The 22,026-nt window shown below is 33.1% G+C and overlaps 4 protein-coding genes across 8 annotated transcripts in view; 2 read left to right on the top strand and 2 right to left on the bottom strand.

The window, feature by feature from the left end:
- Positions 1 to 22,026, top strand: part of LOC116352054 — a 587,314-nt gene that overhangs the window by 251,051 nt on the left and 314,237 nt on the right. The window lies entirely within an intron of this gene.
- On the bottom strand, positions 6,601 to 7,808 carry LOC116352098. 2 transcript variants are annotated; one of them, XM_031784396.1, is made up of 3 exons: positions 7,756 to 7,808; positions 7,466 to 7,698; positions 6,601 to 7,402 (listed from the first exon to the last, which is right to left on the bottom strand). In XM_031784396.1, the coding sequence occupies exons 1-3, from the start codon at positions 7,788 to 7,790 to the stop codon at positions 6,978 to 6,980; spliced, it is 693 nt and encodes a 230-aa protein (XP_031640256.1). In that variant the 5' UTR covers positions 7,791 to 7,808; the 3' UTR covers positions 6,601 to 6,977. The 2 variants fall into 2 exon arrangements, with proteins under 2 accessions (XP_031640256.1, XP_031640257.1); XM_031784397.1 differs by lacking the exon at positions 7,756 to 7,808 and having other exon boundaries at positions 7,466 to 7,564; positions 7,635 to 7,698.
- On the bottom strand, positions 8,793 to 11,874 carry LOC116352068 (protein yellow-like). Its single transcript, XM_031784334.1, has 5 exons — positions 10,374 to 11,874; positions 10,216 to 10,297; positions 9,521 to 10,092; positions 9,163 to 9,456; positions 8,793 to 9,080 (listed from the first exon to the last, which is right to left on the bottom strand). Exons 1-5 carry the CDS (start codon positions 10,833 to 10,835, stop codon positions 8,913 to 8,915), a joined length of 1,578 nt encoding a protein of 525 aa, XP_031640194.1. The 5' UTR covers positions 10,836 to 11,874; the 3' UTR covers positions 8,793 to 8,912.
- LOC116352105 (ras-related protein Rap1) overlaps positions 15,558 to 22,026 on the top strand; it is a 9,835-nt gene continuing 3,366 nt past the window's right edge. Inside the window, exon 1 of one of the 4 annotated variants that reach the window (XM_031784410.1) lies at positions 15,558 to 15,732. The gene's annotated coding sequence lies outside the window, so the exon portion shown is untranslated. Of the gene's footprint in view, positions 15,739 to 15,761; positions 16,022 to 16,605; positions 16,718 to 22,026 lie in introns of those variants that run through there. The other 3 variants (XM_031784411.1, XM_031784409.1, XM_031784412.1) reach the window with 3 other exon arrangements.

Raw genomic sequence — 22,026 nt, 5'->3', positions numbered from 1 at the left:
AGAAAAAAAAAACAAACAAACAAATAGCTATTGTAAACACTTTCAAAAGAAAAGCAAAAATATATATAATTTTTGAAATTTAAACTCGATTGAAAATTAAGTTTTGTTTTAATTTATTCGAATGTTACGCTATTACGCTTATATTGGTAAGTTGAGCTTTGAGAAAATTAAATGCATTTTTGGCTATTTCAATGACATTTCACGATAATTTCAATTCTTTCTTCTTCTTCTTTGCACTCCATGTGTCAAATTTCTGCATTTGTTCTCCACTCATTTCCTCCTTATATCAACCAACCTTTCCCTTACGACAAAATCCAAAAGTAAAAAATAATATTTTTAATAACGAGATACTTGCTCGAGATTTGGAATCTGTGCAATTGATCCAAATTTTCCTTTCATTTTCCCAAATGAAACATGTTCGACGAGTTACAATTTGTTAATATTTTAATGCTACGAAATGAATAAAGAAAATCATGAGCAGACATCAGAATACACTTTGTATATTGGTTTACTTAGAGATTTAGAGACTCCAGCAACCAATTCAAACCAATCAACATGTGATACATCGATCAACGGGCCACATTCTAGTATTGACAAATATTTGAAGTGGCTGGGTAACGGAAGTTCGTTCGAAAACCTTTCAACCGCGAAGTAAAATTATAATATGATGGATTTTTCACTTCCTTGATCGACATTTTAAATTAAAATAAAAACAACATTACTTTTTTGTTCTAAATTTATTTATACGGGATCAGATACTACCCAGCTAAAAGTTAGTCGGAATAGTTTGCAATTTATTATGTTTTTCTTTCAAAGCACCATCTCCAACATGCACAATTGCGATCTAGCGCTTTTTTATCTTTCATTTTTTTGTAGTTTTTTTTTTTACTTTTTTGCGTTTTTTTTATTTTTTTATCTTTCATTTTTTTATGTTTTTTTTTTGTGTTAAATTATCCATTTAACTTCTATCTCAGTAGTACCCGGAGGGGAATCTCGCCGTTAAATGAAATTTTAGATTTTTAAGTTAGACTCCAGAAGTTCAAATGTGGGCCGCCGTGATGGATCATTTTGCCAGCAAGCCTTCATAATGTTAGACCTTTTAGATAAACAACAGATAATATCAGTGAAAATTCATCATAATTATATCAAAAACAAACTTACATTCGTTCATCAGCACAAATTGGTCGTTGCTCCATATATCCAATTTCATGGTTTTTGCCCAATGAGAAAATTTCCCACATGAAATTACCAAACGAAAAAACGTCTGGTTAAGCCATAATCTGACATTTTTGCGGTAAGTTGGTGATCTAGCAAAACATTGCGTGCCGCAATATCATTGTGAACCAATCCAAGTGATACAAAATAATTCAATCCCTTTGCAACATCCAATGACCACTTTTTGAACAATTCTTTAGTGTTCCTCATACCTTGTTGATTAAATATTGTAATTCATTTATTTATTAACGTCTAGATTAACGGTAAATTTTATGTTTAAAATAAATCATTTATAATAATTTGATTTTATTAACCCTGATAGGAATGAACGACGATATTTGACCAAAATCTACTTGAAGTGAATACTGAAAAAAAAAATCATGATAAAAAGCTACATGCACATGCATGTCATGAATATGTTTAAACAATTGACACACTGTTAAACCTATATGATTAAAAATGAGTTTGTAGTAGAAGCCTTCTATACTGCTTCCGTTTGAGTGTAGCCATAAAATTGTTTTTGTTCTTTTGTATGAAATTTTTGTGATTGTCTCGATTTGATCTTTTTTGTTTTAAATTTTATTTCTTTTGAATTTTTTCATATAAAAAATAATAAAGGATTTATTTTCAATCCCATCGGATTTACAATGCAGGCCCAAGGAAAAAAAAAATGATTTTCAAAACATTTTTCGAAAATACAAAGAGAAGAGAAACATTTACATTTTTACTTTTTATATAGAAATTCAAAAATAAGATATAACTTAAACCTTAAACACTTAAACACCTAAAGATCACCTCTATAAGTTTCACGTTGAAATCCTAACAAACATTTGATGTGGCAAATTCATCCATTATCGGGCATATGTTGACGGTCAATATTGGCGTACTGCGGTCAAGGGTACAATAGAAATCCTTGGATTTAAACTATTCACGCCTAGTAACTAACAAAATTGTTAAAATATTCTTCTTATGATTATTGTTGATTTTATGCTGCTATCAGTTGACATTGTTCGCATGGTGTGGATTGTCAGGTCTCTTCAACGAATCGGGCAATGGTACCCAATGGGGAAAATGTAACGATATTTCTATAGATGAGTGTGTACATTTTTGTAACGGCAATTTATATGGGAAAGTGTGTACGTAATGTTTCCGATTATATATGCCAAAAAGACGACACATTCCTATAAAATCAGAAACAAACACAAAACATTAATCAATTAATATGAACACTGAACACCTAACGCTCTGCTAAAAAGTATTTTATCGATAGCAGTTAGCAGTGAATAAATTGATAATAATAAAAATGATTTTGCTGAATTGGCAAAAAGCTGATTCTATTTTCAATCCTTAGTAAAGTAAAGGAAAATACGAAAAGTAACAAAAAAGTTTCTGAAAATTCGTATATCGGTTTATTAAACTTATTACGAATCCATTTAAGCCGTTTTCCATTCCACATAAAAGGCGTTGCTGTTTTTGGTTTAAATTAAATGAAGTATTGACACTCATTCAATCACTAACGAAAAATGGATATACCTATTTGGGCAGCACAAGTCGCAATAAGGCAATGATGTGCGTTCAATGCCGAGTCCTAGGCCGAGTCATTATTTATCCAAATAATGATGTAAGTAATGATTTAATCGTTGTGAATTTTCTATCTAAAATCTACTACAAAACGTACACAAATCATCATAAAATATTAAATAAAATGACATTTTAGTTGAGCTCCGTCAATTGTATCCATAATGCATATAAACCATAGGAGCGCATTCATTGTTTCGCAGCAGCAGTAATATGTTATGATGAGTCATTTTCCATTGCCTTTCATCATCAAATAAAACATTAAATTTATTATCATAGTTTGAAAATTAATTATACTGCACAGGTGCCCCTTTTATCAAGAAATGTTCAGCTTTTTTTCCTTAAAATTATATAAATGTTTATTCAGAATAGAAAAACTCAACATTTTTGTTTTCTTTCGATATCCTAACATTGCAAACCCAAACAAAAATCGCCCAAATCTTTCTATTTTTTTCACAATATTTTTCAAAGTATTATAGCACACATTGTAAGTTTGAATGGAGATGCTTAATTCCGAATAACTATTGTCGGGAACAATGTTCAAGATGTGATTGCATAAGTGTGTTCGAAACATTTTTTTTTTTGCTTTAAATCTTTGTTCATTGAACAGTTCTGCTATTGATCCAATACCCAAAGTGGATTTATATGTGAAAAAACGATTCGCTTTATTGAATGTAATTGATGAGAGTGCACTCTATTTCTTTTACAGGCACGCAGTAGAAGTGGCACTGTGCATTGAAATCCCATTTGAACTGTAACACAACTATTAATTTGATTGTTTCACGATTGTGTAATTGCTGCAACCGAAATGCCGTCAGTTTTCTCATACAATCCGCATTGAAGTCAAGTAAAATGCTACTTCTTTTGTTCTCAAACAGGAAAAGAACGATTTTCATTTGCCAACGACATTTGAACAAATATTATATAAAAGAAAGTTTCATATCGATCCAATTTTGCATTCATTATGTTTTGGCTTAACAAAAGGCATCATTTAACACTATATATTGAATAATCACATTTTTTTGTGTGTGTGTTTCTTCTCTGCAAACTCTATTATCATTTAATGAAGAAAAAAAAACGAGTTTGAATGGAATTCGAGACATAAACGGATAGAGTTTTTTTTAAACGGATAGAGTTATGTACCGTGTATTGAATATAGCGTCAAATCAACGCTAATTGCAGTTGCTATGCTAAAATTTGATTGGTTCACAACATATTTTTCAAGGACTATAGTTTTTCACAAACCACTTTTCGCTAGCATATTTCTTTACCATATTTTGACGAAAAAATATCTGCTGCCGAATTAATCGAGGAATTTCAGTAGCACAGTGAGAATGGATGTAATGAATATTTGTTTATAAACTGAGTATATTTATGATTCGAATGCTGATGCATGCCAAATAACTCTAAATACAACGAGCGCTTTAAGAAACAAACGAAAATCAGTTGAAAAATTGATTGGATGTGTGATGTTCCATTTATTTCATTTTACATTTGTCAAAATTGCCAAAGCCACTGGTCGAATTTTTCTATCAAATCATCGGCAATTCAAAGCTGTAAATTTTTCTTTAACCGACTATTCAGTGAGTATGTTCATTTAATTGCTAGAAAAAGTTGGAGTTTTATATTTCGGTACTATCCTATACAATTTGATAATTTTTTTTTTGTGTTGTGATGCATAAAGGGCTCGTTTTTTTTTTATTTCAGCCAAAAATGGAAAGTCATATTGTCCAATATGATGCAAAATATCGTTGCTCAAACTGTAGCTTTGAATGGAGCTATCAATCACGAGATTCAAATATTGTACGATATTGTGAAAGATGCGGTGTTCCAGCTGAGCCATTCACGCGAATCATTCTGCGACAATGAGCATAGCAAAAGTGTAATCCGTTTTAAATAATTTAAAATATATGTAAAATAAATAATGTTTGAATAAAACCAATTATTTTGCATAGAAGTCGAATAGATTTTTTTCCCTCATTTCTCCTTGAATAACATCCACATATTTTGTTTTTCAAGAAATAAACGACAAATGAAAGCAAAACTTATTCAATTTATACAATTTTGCAATTTTATTTGCAAGAAAAAAATATATGAGAACCTGGCGTGAAAGAGATGGCGCTTCTTAAATCGAGTCGCGTTCAAATACATTGTCAATATACAACACAAGTGATACTCGACCAACTTACTTCCACACTATTCACGGTTGGGGCGTTCAAATAACTGGCATTTTAAGTGGCGTTCCGCATTTGGTTCGCATGGTTTTTGCCTATTTTTTTCAATTTACAGTGATTCATTGCTGCAAAAAAAATTTATGGGGCCGAACAAATGTACGGAAATTTGCTTGTTTCATCTCAATAATACTGAACGGTGTGTTCGTCATTGGATTAGCCTATTCATGATGTAGTTCAACTACAGCCGTTGTTTTTCTCATTTTGGCCACTGGAGTGTATGGAGCCGTTACAGCAGGCCTGATAGCAGCAGTCATTGATATGAGGTTAATAAAACACATATTCGTTTCTTATAAACTGTTTTCTCTTTATTTAATTTTCAAAAAGATAAGATTTTGAATTCATTCTTAGTAAATTTCGTACTTTATCTCTTCATATTATATAATTTTCATCTTGATCAGTCCGAATTTCTCTGGAATAATTCTCGGCTTAAATGGATTGGTCTGTGTTACGCCTGGATTTATTTCACCATTCATTGTCGTTGAAATGTTGACATATGAAAACGTAAGCACTATCTATTTAGTTACTGAAAGAAGAATTGTGATAAGAAATTTAATTCAATTTCTTCTTTAACACATTAGCAATCAACACAACAATGGCAATATATATTTTCGATTTGTGCAACAATTTTGTTTATAACCGGCAGTATATATCTTTTATACTCCGATTCAACATTACATAGTTGGAATCAACCGAAAACACTCCCAAATTCCACCAATGACAAAGAGATGGAAATCATAAAAAAATGTCATTCAAGAGAAAGTGAAGTCAACAGAAGAGCAAGAACTGATACCATTAATGAATGATGCATCATTTGGACGTTTAAAGTGTTGGAGCACTTTCGTTATTTGTTTAATAAAAGTGATAGTGGCAATAAATGAAAATCATACAATTTTAAAAATAGACAATTTTTGTGTTGTAGAAAAGAAGTTCTTTAAAGAAATGAGATCACAAAATGTCTTTTATTCCTTGGGTTTTACATTTTTAGAGAGAAAAGTACTTCGTTTGAGTTTATTTCATTTGAATGAAATTCGTTATTGGATTTAATTATTATTATTATTTATTTGGTTTTAATGTCTACCTATAGCAGGATGACAATACAATGTTTTTTGCTTGGAAAAGAGTGGATAAATTCCCTCATTAAAAACCAAGATCTTTTCTAACAATTTTAATCTAAAGCAATACAACTGACTGTAAAAGCGATTATATATCTTTTCAGTCAGTAAAATGTTTTTATAGTAAAAACGCATTGAAACTGTTCAAAAATGCAAAGTTTCAAGTGAAACATGTAAAAAAAAAACAAAGTAATGTTTCAAAATCAAGTACTTTATGTCACGGAAAATGGCAATTTTCTAAGCAAAAAGAGAAATGTTGTCAGTTGGTAATTTTATTACGAATTAGTATCACTGATTTAGCTAATAAAACTCTGCACAATGTAAGTCTACAGTGTACAGAATCACTGATAAGTATTCATTTATAATAATCATAAGCATTATATAGAATGATAACAGTCCTATTGTTTTAATTATCAGCCCGACTAATATGAAAAGTTACGAGGATTAAAACCAACAAAAAATTGAAATTTTTCTAGTTTTATTAGGAGATATTATAGAAATTCAAATACATTCATAATTAAACTGAAAGCAATGTAGCCAAAACCAAAATATTTACTGAAAATACAGGCGCACTCGAACTACTTTAATTATCTGTTAATTTTTTTATTTGACCATTGCAATGGATTGATATTTCAAATGTGATAAAATACGTAATGATTTCCATTCCTTTTCACACACCTGGTCCAAGATGGGTTTTAAATCTTTATTTTCTGTCATAAAAAAGAGATTAAATTCCTTCAAGTTCTGGTTATTTTTGACAAATGTTAATATCTCTTCAGCTCCAACAGCATTATCACAAAAAATATCCACTGAAATAAAATTAGCTGCTTTCGATAATCTAAAGATCACCTCTATCAGTTTCACGTTGAAAGTGCATGTTTGTGTATGTTTGTGTCTGTTTCATATTGCGTGGAAAATGCTTCAATTCATAGCATTCAAACATTTTTCGAATATGTTTTCTCAAATTCAACGAATAATTGGTTCCATTAAAATCCATTTCATACTCATATGGATCTTCACCGAAGATCAATGTTGTTGCATACGCTATTGCAAATGCTCCACACGAAGTATTATCAATTTGTTTGGTTTTTGGTTCAACAAATGTAATATATTTTCTCATTGGATAACGATTGTTGATAATTTCCATTTGTCGTTCGTGTAACTCTTTTTGATATAAACTATCATACACATAAACAGTTTGATTTTCTGCTTTATAAAATACGCATAAAAAGTGACCCGTGGCATTAATTCCGATATCACCACCTAATTAGACAAAAATAAATTCCGATATCACCACCTCATTAGACAAAAATATCATTGCTTTACCGTAGAGAATTTGTACATCGTCTTTGTCACATTTTGTGTATAATTCAGGAAAATAATAGTATATCACATCTTTCATGTCAAAATTGGTAATTGCTCGAACTAGATTTATAAAATAATTTATTGTGTGATCACTGAAACGTTGATTCGGTGTCTCTAATTCAAACAGTACCTCCTTTGGAATTAGTTTCGTACATTTATCCAAATGAGGTTTTTCTGCGAAAATATATCCAGCCCTGCATTGAAAGAATAAATAAATGTTGATATGCTTGCAATATCATGGATATACTCACAATATAAATTCTAATAGTATAATCAATTGTAGCATTTTCGAATGAAATTTTAAAATGCGATACTTCAACGATAAATGACATTTACTAAGTTCAAGATATTACATTTTATTTGTTAAATTCTGATGTAAGCTGATTAAACACATTTTTGGATTGTCGAAAACATCTGGTGCAGAACAAGCGATTTCAAACTTCAAATAAATATTTTTTTTTCCTATTAAGTTTGCCACCTTTTTTGCAAAAATGAATGCTTTTTCGGATTGAATGAGTTTTTCATATGAATATGTCACTTCTCATTGTAAATTAATTGTTCATTCTTATTTGTCATTAATAGTTTCGATTTTTATTTCTCGAGAAAGCAACCCTCTTCATGTTCATTGTCGCTTGAATTCTTTGATTACTTTGCAATCAGTATTAAGAATATCGCGTGGAATTATAGAAATGATATCGTTATCCAAAGAAATGTGAAAAAAGTGGATGTATTCATTGTGTGGAAACTGGAAAAAGAGATCACATATTGAAGCATGTGGAATTTCACTTGATCCGATGGAAATTCATATGAGAATATCGGTTGATCGGTACGTAAATTGAATACAAGTATTTTTGTTGGACAAATTGGATTTATTTGAATTGTTAGAACCCATAGACGATCACATTCATCCACCCAAATATGATAGACAAACATTAAACGTGAGCAATCGGGTTGTGGGGCTTCTGTATTTGCATGCCAATCCCAACTTGGATATGGACGCATCGGTGGCAATGGCAATGATGCTAATGGACAAACTAAAATAAAACAATAACAATAAAACTGTAATGTATCAAATGAAATATACATTTTTTTTAACAAAATTTGTATTATTGAATTTTAGAATTTGGAAAATGATACATAAAAATATAAAAAAAAAAATTACATCATTTTTTACATTTCTATTTTAAATATCAATTTGATTCAATGCGCAAAAAATTCACAACAAACATAAATAATAATTTCTAATCGAGTATTTTCTTTTCTCCAGATCATTCTTACTAAAACAAAAAAAATATAGTTAATGAAGCTGTAAGCAGGTAGAATTGAAGCTAAAGTGAAGGAAAAAACAGTAAATTTATTTATTATTTATTCATAATACTGAAATGAGAGTGGAAAAATGTTTGTCACTTCAAGGCATTGCTAATGTATGCAATGGTTGTTTTAGAATGTTTGTGTCGCACGCCGTGCCGATAATAGCATCACGAGTGCTAGCTCGTTGAATTCGGAAATTGATGTCAGTGAAATCAAGTTGTGAATACAAATACACCGGCAAACGATTGCTTAGCACCCATACACCCTGCAAATAATTTATTTAAATCGAATAACAATCTTATTAATTTAAATAAGAAAAAAAACTGGTGAATTGAATTTGCATGTACCTGATCAAGTTCTTGATCCACTTTCAAATCATTTGGAAATATTAAAGTTGTATTATCTTGTGCAACGATATCGATAGTATTTTGGAAGTAAGGTTGATCGCTGTCCCAGCATCCGACCGCATTTTGTTGTACTAACGTAAAGAATTGTACGTTATTTCGATCGATGCCTGACGTTGAAGACTGTCCCCGGTTGCCACGATCGCCAATTTGAACAAATGAACCGGCTTGGCCAGCACCATTGTTTAACGTCCAAGCGGATTCATTGCGCAAAACACTTGTACTCACGAGAAATTCCTGTCCGAAAAAAAAGAAAACGTTGAAATAATCATTTATTTTAAACGCATTTTCCCGTTTGTACCCCAAAACTTGACATCGGATGGAAAAAAAGTAAACGATCTGGTGGTTCGTTAATTGGTGATAGACTCATTCCAAACACACCGTCGGTCCATTGAAAATTCAAGCCATTCAATGTATAATCACATGCTTCTGGATTTGGATAGAAGAAATGATGTGAAATGCGCCAACTACGACCTTTGGCTAAACTAAATACGGTGATGCCATAACGCCAAACGTCCGTTATGTAAGCGTGCGCATCATTGCATCGTCCGTTACGAATGTCAACAATTAAATTTGAATGTAATGAATCCTCTTTTACTTGATCCGGTGGAAATTCGTAAGAGAAAATCGGTTGATCGGTACGTAAATCGAAAACAAGTAGTTTTGGTGGGCAAACTGGATTTATTTGAATTGTTGCATTAATAATGCCAGAATCCAGCACCCACAGACGATCACATTCATCGACCCAAATACGGTAGACAGACATCAAACGTGTGCAATCGGGTTGTAACGCTTCTGGGTTAGAATGCCAATCCCAAGTTGGATACGGGCGCATCGGTGGAGATCGATCGAGCGCTGGCAACGGCAATGAAGCTAGTGGATAAACATAATTTCCATCAAAATTGACATATTTGAAATAGGGAAAATTCACTCTCTTTCGTCACAAAGTCTCGAAATTATTTAAAGTGAAATCGAAAGTCTGTAAAGTATTCAAACCTAATGAAGCTGGAATGCCATTTTTCCATCGTGGCATCGTGACAAACAATCGATTTCGCCATCGATCTACACCTAAAGGTACCTAACATTGAAAATAAACACATGCTCTCTAATTTGACACAATTCAATTCAAAGGGTGTGAAAAATCGAGAACTTACATTATTTGTTGGAATAAAATCACCATTTAAAATAGCACGTTGTCGATCTAAAAATGTTGGATATTCAAAATCAAGTTGATGCCATTCATAGATTACATCGAATGGATTTCGAAATTGTCGCGGTCGATTTATATTGGTTTGATGTGATCCACTAAAATGATTTTGAAATTTATTGTGATAATTATGATGTGGTGGTACATAGCTCAGCACTGGCGTTTGACTTTGATATTGTGGAAATTTTTCACCAAATTTATCGCCAAAAATATAATTCTGCGGTCGAATGCCACCATGACTGCCTAATATCGGTGAAAATAAATTTGGTGGATTTGCCGTTGGATTGTTCATCATAACGCCGACACCGATTCCATTGCCACGACTTTTAAACGGTGAAACTGCATCGCTGACCAAACATAATGCACACAACAATGCGACTAGAAGTGATTGTATTTGCATCAATCGCATTTTTATTTAATTGTTATATCTAATATCAGTGTGGTGTGTTTCGAACGAAAATTCGCAAAAACTGCGTGGCTGGTCGAATCTCGACCAAGGTTAAAAATTGATTACTAACCGGTGCACACACCACGCTCACGCACACACACAGCGTGTAGATCGATCGTTTGTTATTGTAGTTTGTTTTTTTTTAATTTCAATCAATAACGTGTGCATTTAACACAATCATCAATATCATATTCACACTTGATTAAACTGCTACAGATCGCACGTAATGAAAAACAGCCGTTGCAAACCACAAACACACAATAACTATATCATAAACCACTGACTATGAAGAAAACACGAACTCAATTCGAATTACAAAAAACCAATTATGACGATTTACACACAAGGACACTTGATGACTTCGTTTTGTTTCGCATTTAATTGCATCATAAAATGATATGAACGCTCTTTGTAAAACAAACTAATAGACTTTGTTTCAATGTTTATGAGTTATCAGCTAAACAATAGTCCAGGCCCAGTTTTAAGCGTCGTGTATTGCATGTGCAATTATCAAAATCAAACTAAACTCAAATCTCAGAAATCACCTGGTAATATATGTTCTCGGAATTGATTTCATAAGCAATATGAGCGAGCGTTATGATTTAAACCGCGTTTTAACCACTGGCACAGCGAAGACAATGCGCATACAAAACGAGTTACGTTTTGCATTTGGCTGATAAAAAAAAACAACAACCAACCAACCAACAAACAACATGTGCGTTTTCAAACGAAACCGAGAGTGGCAGCTGGCGGTAGTTGCAGTGTGACGATGGTGACTTAAAACTACTTGTTTACAAGAATATATGCACATATTATACCGGATAATTAATCTGTCTTCAGCAACAGATAAACAAATAAACAAAGATGTTGAATGGTCGACGGTTGCAACGAACTTGGTCTACCTCTCCTTGTCGCAGCAATAACATAGATACTACGTTAATTTCATGTGATTAAAACGTCTCATGTTGCGTTTCGTTGCACTGCTTTTTTTCGCATATCTTTTTATTTTCTCCTAACGGACATTTCGGTCCAGCGGTAAATATAAACCGAATTCAGCTTTATCGTATTCACTTTCCGCATATTTCTTTTCACTTGACTTTCAATGGCCAGTAAAACGTGCATTATTACTGTTCCATCATTGGAACAAAAATATCAGATTATGTTTGACAAACATTCATAAAATGCCCACTCATTTCGTTTGGATGAACCGACCAACTTTGCTCACACACTCACACATCAGTTTACTGGTTAGTTTACAAGATTTCCGCTTCTTTTTGCACAATTTTGCTTCCATGTACCATTTTCTCTTCGAAAACGCACATATTCTTTTCGCAACACCGCAATGCGTTTGAAATACATTCGCTTTCATACATTTCACACAAATGTATTTTGTCGTGTCGATTGGATAAATATTTTACCATTTGAATATAATGCATAAAAACGAATTGTGAGTGACGGGCAGATTGGGCAATTGATTTCAAGTGGAATAGAAGGAAAAACACTAGAGATAAAATATGCGTTTTGTCAATGCACTTTGCATCGCAAACTACTTTGTATTGAACACCATTTTTCCCCCAGCTTAGCTGTGACACAGTTAACGTATGTATAATTTTTGTTGTCAATTCGTTTTTTTGATCGCATGATTCAAACGGGATTTATAATTGCGTTTATTAAAACTGTTTAAAATTGATTTAAAAACATTTCACACAAGAATAATATATGAAGTTTATCGATACGATCGAGAATTCAAGAAATAGGTTTGGCATTTTTTTGCATAAGAAGACGGAACATATTTTTCAACAAAAACACCAATTTTATCAACATTATCATTTGCAATGGGTAATTATTTAATTATCGACTCATAATGAACGTGCACTTCTATGCAACTTGACTCCGTTTCCTGACACACTGATTTCGAATGGACGGCGAATAATGTTGCTGCACAGATGCATCGTTACATAATTATGATCATGACCATCAATGCATAACATCGTCGTCAGACCACAATTTTTCAAACATTTGCTACAACTAACATGATCATCGAGCGTGCCTTCTATCAATAATTCAATTAACAATTATTACACAATTTGCAAATGTCCAAATAAATAAATTCAATTAATTTATTCGGCTTAATTCAATCAATAGTTCGATCATCATCTGTTATAGAATTTTCTCATAGTGTTTGAGACTGAATTGCTATAAAACTAATTGTAAATTTAAATTCGATTTAAATTCATTATTTGACGATTAACTGTGATTGATTAACTATATTAACTACTTATTTGTTTATTTATTTTTGCGATTTGCTAGGAATTTTCGAGATCCTCTCCCCATAATCAATTTTATTTCCGAGTGGAATCAAAAACCCGTTTTTGGTAGAGTTTTTGTCGAGAGAACCCCTACATAAAACATTAGATAAAAGTGACTCTTGTGAGGGTTCTCTATGGATTTTACCAGTGACCCCCTACGTAACTTTGCTGTTTGCGAAATCAAACTGCAAAAAATAGTTTCAACGATTCAAACGTGGAATTTTGACTTGAAAGACAAAAAATTGAAAATACGAATTTGCAAGCATTGTTGGATGAAACCCCTTCCAAACGCAAAAATAACTGCAATTGAGTTGACCAAACAACCATTTCCAGACACTTGCATTCAATGGATAAAATTAAAAAAAAAATGATTGGCATTTAAAAAAAAAGATAATAAAAATGATTACGATTGAAATCGTAGACATTAGTATTTAATGGAATTCATTTATTTAATTTATATCATATTAATTGGCAAGTATTTTTCAATGTAGTTTCCACTTTTCTCAATAAATTTGTTTTAATCGTCACATTTCGACTGAATTCCGTTGTTTTCGCCTTTTTTAGAATGTTTTAATTTTTTGTAAGCATTCATTCTCTATACAAACGAATAAAATTTGTTAGGAACTTCAAACTTAAATCAATTATTTTACATTGATGATCTTTCAACAAAAAAGGTCACTTTCCTCGATCCACGAGAAACTGTATAATAAAACCCACATACAAAATACAATAAGAAAAATCCAAGTTTCAATTCCGATTTTAATAGAGATTTAAAGATATCCATTTAAAAAATCAAATATACACCATGAATGGAAATATAAATGGAGACGGCATAAATATAAATGTGCCGTCTAGAATGAAAATCACTTAACGAATCTCATCTCCTACTCTCGCTTGCAGAAATGTCCACAAAGCAGCATGTGTTCAAGTCACTTTCATTCTCTGGGACAACATAAATTAATAAACGGGTAGCATATAGGCGAATTCGATTATTCCAATTGAAAATAGATGGTTAGAATTAGTTTTAATTGGGTTGAAATCGTCAATAACGAATTCGAAAAAACTAAATTCGATTAACGAAAGAACCAAAAAAAAAAATGCTGGTTGCATTTAAACTTTATATTATTAATTGCGGAGCATTAACCATAAAATCAAGTAATTTCGACATACTTTATGTACAAGATTGATAAAAAAATGCTGTTCTAATTGTGTATATGATTCATGCGATAACAATATTTCAATCGACAGTTCAATGACGGTTAAGATTTCCATATTCAAAACGAATCAAAAAACCAACAATTTCATTGTCGGCGGTTTCATTACGTTTTTCGTAATGAGCAAAGAAGAAGAAGTAGAGTGTTCGTCATGACCAAACCCAATGTATAAAATATCACGCATACAGGCATGTGCGTTCAATCACTCAAAATGTGTGCATTCACACAAACACACGCTGTCAAAGAATTCATGTGAATCAATGTCGTGTTAGTTTCGCGGCTGTACATACACATACACATACATACACATATGACTTCTGATTCAACTACAGATGCACAATGCACCGATTTGAAGCATTGTTATAAATGAGCGATTTTTAACGATTTCTAGTACGACCGAATCCAATACAATACAAAATACCAGAGCGATAAGCATTACAACAATTTGTTGCTCCCTTGATGATTTTGTGATGATGTGTCTTGACGAAGAATTTCTTTTTTTTTTTCGGAAAAACCGATTCAATCATTTTCATATTGCTGAAATTTAATGCCAACAAAAAAATCATAATAATTTTAATGCCGAGGCGTGAAAATGAAACGTTTTGCGTTTTTTTCTCTTTCTTCATTGGCGTATCACGCTTGCTTTTGTGTCTTGACTACCAACAAACAGGTTTATTAAAATCGGTTTGTGGCAATGTTCAAACAAACGTTGATATAAAACATGCACACATTGAACGGCGATATGAACATTTTTTTGTTGTCGATGAATAAAAGAACGCGCACGAATCCATCGTGATAGTTATGTTGTGAATGTATATGAGCGCGCTTTTATGTATAGACATTTGTATTGGGCCGTGTGTATGATATGTATGGTATTGACTCGGTTTCGTCAATGTCGTAGGTTTCGAGTCAAACACACATGCACACAGTGCGAGCAAGACAGAGAGCGAAAAAAAATGGCTCAGTCATGTTGATTGCTCATAGCGTTCGTTTCTCGGTACCATCTCTCGGTATGTGTGCTTGTATGTGTATATTGAGTGAGTCAGTTCATATTTCCATGGTTTATATCGACGCGAAAACGCGCACACACAAACACACCAATTGGAAAAAACTGGCACGCATACACAAACACACAAAATAGGCAATAGCAGCAGCAACAGCAACGACAACGACAAGATTGAAAGCCAGCGTATATACAGTACACAGTATATCTCTGTTTCAAAAGATATTGTTTCGAAAAGAAAATCAGTAATAAAAAAAATTTGTGTGTGTTCCAGAAGAAGACCAAGTGCGGAAAGGAAAAAAAAAATATTTTTTTTCTTTAACTCGATCGAAGTGAGTGTAAGAACGAAGCCACAAAATAATTTTATATTAGAAAAGCAAAAAAAAAAAAAAAATAACGAAAGAAAGAAAAGAAACGTCGAAGACGAGTGAAAAAACTGCACTGTAGTTTTCGGTCGAAACGGGAAAAAAGTACACGGAATATATATATTTTTTTCACATCGATATAGCGCGACTTAAGAGTTGGAAACAAAGTTGTCGGGAAAAAAGTTTCGCTCTTTCCCTTTTTTGTTTTTTCGTTTGTAACTGTGTATGTGTAGCGAGGCGACATTACCAGCCCAAAGTGAGTTTAAATGCTATAAGTGAGAAATACAAAAAAAAACAACACACACAGAATTTAAATACGACAAACGATTTTTTTTGCTTGTTAATTTTTTTCTCTTGTTGATTCTGATAGAAATTCTTGTTAGTTCGTTACAATCGAGAGTATACAAATCAAAAGAAAAAAAAGTGAAATTATTCTCTATGGTGGAATGTATTTGTTAGGACGAACGAATTCAAAATTGTTGTGAGTGTGTGTGTGTGTGTGTGTGCGTGTATGTTGATTTGTATGCATCGACAAAATCCAAATTTAGTGAATAAATCAAATCGAATTCGATAAAGAAGCGCCTCTAGGCTTACTGATTTGTCATGGTTAAAATATGTAAATTGTGTGTGATTAGACGGAAACATGAACGCTTATTCACGATGTGCAAAGACAACAGCACCAAAATTGTTGCACACACACATTCTCTGTTCAATTTTACACATACGCACATACACACAAACAAACACGCAAGCACACGGTGTATTCTTTTTGTTCGGCATAGCCTGCATGTTTATAGAAATAGTTCTTTTTTTATATATATAAATTTAAAACAATTTGTTGTTTCAAAAAAAAAGAAAAAGACAGCCGAGAAGCCGATTCGGGACATAAAAAAGTATAATTCAACACGCAACCATCGTGAATCATTCAAATTGCATCGTTAAATAATTATCGGTTCGAAAAGATTGAGATTCTAGAGTTAAATTGAGTTATAAAATCCGGTGTATATCATAAAGAGTGTGTGTTGTGTGTTGTGTGCGACTTTTGTCGATGAGTCAAAGACGCTCATGTTGGTTTTCTCCATTTAGTTTTCATTGTCGTTCTTTTTCTTCTTCAATATCTGAATATTGTGTTTTAATACGCTAAATAGAATTGAATATAATTGGTTGCCTTTCGGCCGTCTAAGTGCGTTTCAGTTCATTTTATTCTTCTTCTTCTTCATTTTTGTCTCATGTGCATCTGTTCTATAATGTGTTGTTTTGTATGTATGTGCGTATAAATCGAATCGCTATCAGGCCGCTATCGAAAATACCATAATTATCAATTATTCCCTAGGAAATACGCGCGCGTGTGTGTGTATATGTGTTAATTTGACTGCGAAAAAAATTTAAGAAAAAAAATGAATTCGAATAAAATAGAAAATATGCCGCACAACACACATGGGTGAATAATGCATATGACTCGGAATGTATCAAGTGTACCACGAATGCATGCTTCTCTTTCATTCTCCCCCTCCCTATCTCCCCCTCTCTCTCTCCCTCTGTGTGTGTGTGTAACAACATAATATTTGATTGTCGGTTGCCATTAAACTAGCAACAATTATTATTTATTACGAATATTCGAGAGACCGAATGACAACGGCGAATAGCCGCGATGACGATGACATCGTTTTGTATGTGCTCTATTGTTTGCCACTGTTTGTCATGCACATTCCGATACAGAGAATGAGATTTTGATTTTGCTGACAGTAAATAAATTAACCGTTAAACATTTAGTGTGTACCAGGCTTTTTGGACTTCGCAAAGTGGCGATACAAAATGTGTGTGTGTTGAAATGGAATGCGTGTGTGTTTCTTTTATGACATGGTTGAATGTATTCGAAAAAGAGTTTGTTTTTTTATATTTTAATTTCTTTCGTCCATAGTGTGTAATGGAATGTGTATGTTCTTTGAACATTTTCAAATAGAATATATGTGAAAGTGCGTGAAATTATCCGTAAGGGATAAAAATATGGAGCTCATCTAAGCACAACGAACCAATCGAACGATTTTTCGGCCTTTATCATACACTCACTTAGTAGCGTATAGCAACTGGTACTATAGCTATATCATTCATTCCCCTCCCATCACTGTGCACAACAACAAAAATATTGACGACGATATAATTTACATTTGCCACACATGATTGATCTTGGCTGGGTGGTGTTTGTTATGCATATGAACTGAATATGCAAAATTCACCTGGCGCAATAAAACCCAGTTTCAATTTCAGTTCAAACACAAATCATATTTTCGCCTAGAGGCTTTTCTGCTCTATCAACAGCAAAAAACATTGTGTAGTATGTATTTTCTTTTCTCTACACTCTACTATCTCTATGGCGGTTGAAGAGTTACTCTTTTTGCCTATCAATTTCATCTTTATGCTTCGCTCAAAAGACAATTCAATTGTTTTCACACTTTCCCGAGATGATGACAGGCGAGAGAGCGAGAGAGAGAGAGTGTGTGGAGCAGAGAAAATGAAGATCATTCGCACAATTCAGATATAATATGCACATTTGCGACACATTTGATACCGAAGAAAGTGCGGCCGCAGTGTCTGGTGCACATAATATGGCTGTACAGCATGAATCTGATATGAAAATGTAATCAATTTGATCTCAATTTGGCTGACAAGGACACAAATCGTATACATTTTGTGGTCATGAATTTTTCATCTATATATCACACAAACACAAACACACACACACACACACACACACACACACACACACACACACAAACCCCATTGTTCATTCGTATATTTATATTCAACGATTTTGTAATGTTCCATTTACTGCAAAAAAAATCGCTGACAATTGAACCAGCTTTAAATAGTTGTGTATGTGTTTATTATTCGTCAAGTATGAATGCGCTTGCGATCCGAAATTATAATCAAAAGTCATAAATTCATTAATTCCATCGATTTATAAACAGAAGCCCTTCGACTCATGCAACAAAATGATAACAAGCGATTTATATGTGAAATGTGCAAACAAGTTGCTACTGTAATTAAACCGAGTCCCCAACAATACAGGCAACAGGCATATCGTCACCACCATCACCAACAACAACAGCAAAACCATCAAAATCATCGATTAAGTCCAGCGCATTGCAAACATGAATAATTGACAATATTGCAAGTTTGCAGTTTACTTATTATTATTATTATTATTATCGAAAGCAATGCCACATCCACACAATTTCCATATTATTCGATCGTTGCGTGAAAATTTTCGTTGAATATTGGTTTTGCCTTGCATCTGCATTTAATTTTCTCTTTTATTTGTATATTTTGTTGTTTTGTTGTTTTGATGTCATTGACGTGTTATCATTTTGTCGGTTCTGTTTCGCTGCATAAATCGGTATCAAACGGTTTGGAATGTTTTTGCCATATTGTCATTATCAGCAATTTATCCAGAGTATTTTGTATTTGTGTGTGTGTATGTGTCAGTTATGTAGAAATATTTCCATTCCATTTGCCATTTTATGCGCTCGATTTGGGTGTATGGTTTTGATGTGGGAAGAAAACAGAGTAAATAAGGTAGACAGATTTCGAATGAATTTGCAAAGCAATCGGCAATTTCTGGCTTAAAGTCAGTGTGCATGCATTTCGAATTCAAATCGCTTTTGACAAAACAAAAAAAAAACACAACGAAATAGAAATTCATTGTGCATCGCAGTTTTTCCGGAGCAACTAACTCTGCATAGAATCATGAAAGTGGAAGACAAATGGAACAAAAACAAATAACAATAAAAATATTGCATCGATAACACGGTCCAAAAGGTTTCTTTGTTTGCAATACATTTTTTTCGTTTGCTCGATGAAACATATAAAATGCACAACAACATCATCGCCGCATGTTAACACAGAATTTCAACGAATATCACTCTCGCTCCCTCGTATTGCTCGTTCGCTATCTCATTCTCAGATAAAACGAAACACACATAAAAAAACAAACCATTTGCCCTAGTGCCTGCCAGTTCGCGTTTTATCAGCTTTCGCTTGTAACACTCAACAAAAATGCAACAGATTCAAAGCCTTGGCTGAAACAATGAATTTTACTGATTTCGTTTCGATGAAAAACAAAAAAAAATATTCTTTTTGATTTTGTTTAAAGCGGCGCACACCGGAAAATTCGAAATCGTGTCTTACGTTGTCAATAATCAACAGCCACTTGTTTATTCTTTTGCTGCATTTTCTTCTTCTTCTTGGCAATTCGATTTGTTATTGGTTTCGTCTTTTTCATTTTTTTTCTTCTTCTTCTGTTGTTGTTTTTGCTGAAGAGCGTGTGCCGTATTGATGAATTTTCGTTACACATGCTTGCATTCCAAACAGAGATATAATGTTTTTTTGTTGTTGCCCTTTCTGATCTTTATTTCTACGTTCACACAGAAAATACCGAAATACTCAGAGTCAGCGCAAATGCGACCAACATAATATCATATGTGGCGGCTCTATGGAAATTGCCGATATTGCTCTTCTTCTACTTCTTCTGCGTTTTTTTCGTCGTCGTTGTTGTTGTCGTCGTCGTCATCGTTCGATCGGTTTTTTTCTTCTTCTATGTGTGTTCCGTATATTGTGTATGGTGTGTGATAAATCAGCAAGCCTTGTGTGCTCATCGAATTAAATTAACGAAATGACTAAACACGGAATGAATTCAATAATAATAATAACAACGAAAAAAAACAACCAACAACCAAGTAGAAAATGTGCATTGCAAGCACCACGCACGCCAATTATAAGCCAAAACAATATGTATTACATTATGTGCCACAGCACATATACTTACATACCCATACACACCCAAGACAGAAATGATGAAGCGGAGCGCGAGAGAGAAAAAAACGAAGAAAAAAAATTCAGTAGAAATTTGATCTTAATTTTGGTTTTCATTTGAAATTTTTTTAGTTTTGAGTGTGCTTTGTGTGGGTTGCAAAACAAATAATTAATTTAAAAAGAGAGCAAACGATAGAGATGCATATGAGATATATGTCGAGCATTATATGCAAGACATCGAAAGGGTTCGATTTTTTGGTTAACTGAAAATATCACATTCCGAAAAAAATGGATGGCAACATTTTTCACATCGAAATCAGAGCGACAAGCATTAAAACTTCTTTTCAAAACATTAAAGAGCATAATTTATTCAATTATTCCCCTCCAATTAATGAAGTTATTGAACAGGATAGAAAAAAAAGTTCATTGAATTGACCTTTGAGATTGAATATACGTTTTTTTTCTCTCACTGTTTTTCTCAACGTTTTTTTTTTCTCGTCTATTTTTTTCGCTCGGAAACTTTTTTTTGTATTTATATCAAGTGAATCAATGTTGCATACTTTGTGCTTTTTTTTCTCCTCTTTTACTGAAAAGTGTGGAAAATAGAATGAAATGCGAGAGAAAAAAACGTATCAAAGAACTTTTTTTACAAAAATAATAATAATGTTCAAACTTTTCAAACTTTTCATTCGTTTCTTGAATGATTATTCGCAATTCGATAGTTCTTCTGCATGAATGTGTGTGTGTAAAAGCGTGAGGTTCGTGAAAAATGAAAATGATTTCACACGTTGAATATTATTGTTAGATGTAAGTAGATACAACTGTTGCTATTATTCATTGATCAGCAATAGAGTGTACGATGTACGAAATGTCATGTTTTGTGGGAACATCTATATGTATGTTGACGTTGTTTTAAATGCACTGCATTTGCACATGCACATATTTGAAATACCAAATGAGCGCATATATATAAAAAGTATGACACAACGGTTTTCGACTCTTTTAGAGTCGGCTAAATTGATGCCATGTGGGTATAGCCGCGTGTAAATAAAATACACCACAGCCTTCCCTTGTTTGTTGCACTGTCGCCCGTTCCATTTCTGGCGGCCGCCTGTGCATGTGTTCAGAGCATGGCCTCTCTCTCTCTCTCTCTCTCTCTCTCTCTCTCTCTCTTTGTATGCGTTGTTTGGTTTGGCCTTTAGTGTTTTTTCCGCCTCGTTCTTACTCCAGATTGTATTTGGAACGCTTTCAGTGTATTATTAGTTTTGTCGCCTTGTTTAATAAATCGGTTATATCCGATTCGATGATCAATAAAGTCATCATCAAATCCTTAACGCTAGCCGTTCAGTCTCAGTACATTGATTGACTGTGTTGTGTTTTTTTTTTTTCGTGTCGAAGAGCAAGAGAGAGAGAGAGAGAGAGAGAGAGAGAGAGAGAGAGAGAGAGAGA

This window comes from Contarinia nasturtii, unplaced genomic scaffold (assembly GCF_009176525.2).
Source record: "Contarinia nasturtii isolate CC-2019 unplaced genomic scaffold, AAFC_CNas_1.1 Cnas_scaffold_187, whole genome shotgun sequence".
In the NCBI taxonomy this organism is placed as follows: domain Eukaryota; kingdom Metazoa; phylum Arthropoda; class Insecta; order Diptera; family Cecidomyiidae; genus Contarinia; species Contarinia nasturtii.
Note: the sequence above shows the minus strand (reverse complement) of the source record. Positions and strands in the feature narration are given on the sequence as shown.

Bases quoted from the DNA above. Each gene is read 5' to 3' on its own strand.
- LOC116352098 (XM_031784396.1), bottom strand. From the start codon at position 7,790: ATGCTACAATTGATTATACTATTAGAATTTATATT. The intron at 7,699-7,755 runs GTGAGTATATCC...CTTTCAATGCAG, and splicing joins ATACTATTAGAATTTATATT to GGCTGGATATATTTTCGCAG. The intron at 7,403-7,465 runs GTAAAGCAATGA...TTGTCTAATTAG, and splicing joins CGATGTACAAATTCTCTACG to GTGGTGATATCGGAATTAAT.
- LOC116352068 (XM_031784334.1), bottom strand. From the start codon at position 10,835: ATGCGATTGATGCAAATACAATCACTTCTAGTCGCATTGTTGTGTGCA. The intron at 9,457-9,520 runs GTACAAACGGGA...TTTTTCGGACAG, and splicing joins ATCCGATGTCAAGTTTTGGG to GAATTTCTCGTGAGTACAAG. The intron at 9,081-9,162 runs GTACATGCAAAT...AATTATTTGCAG, and splicing joins TGGATCAAGAACTTGATCAG to GGTGTATGGGTGCTAAGCAA.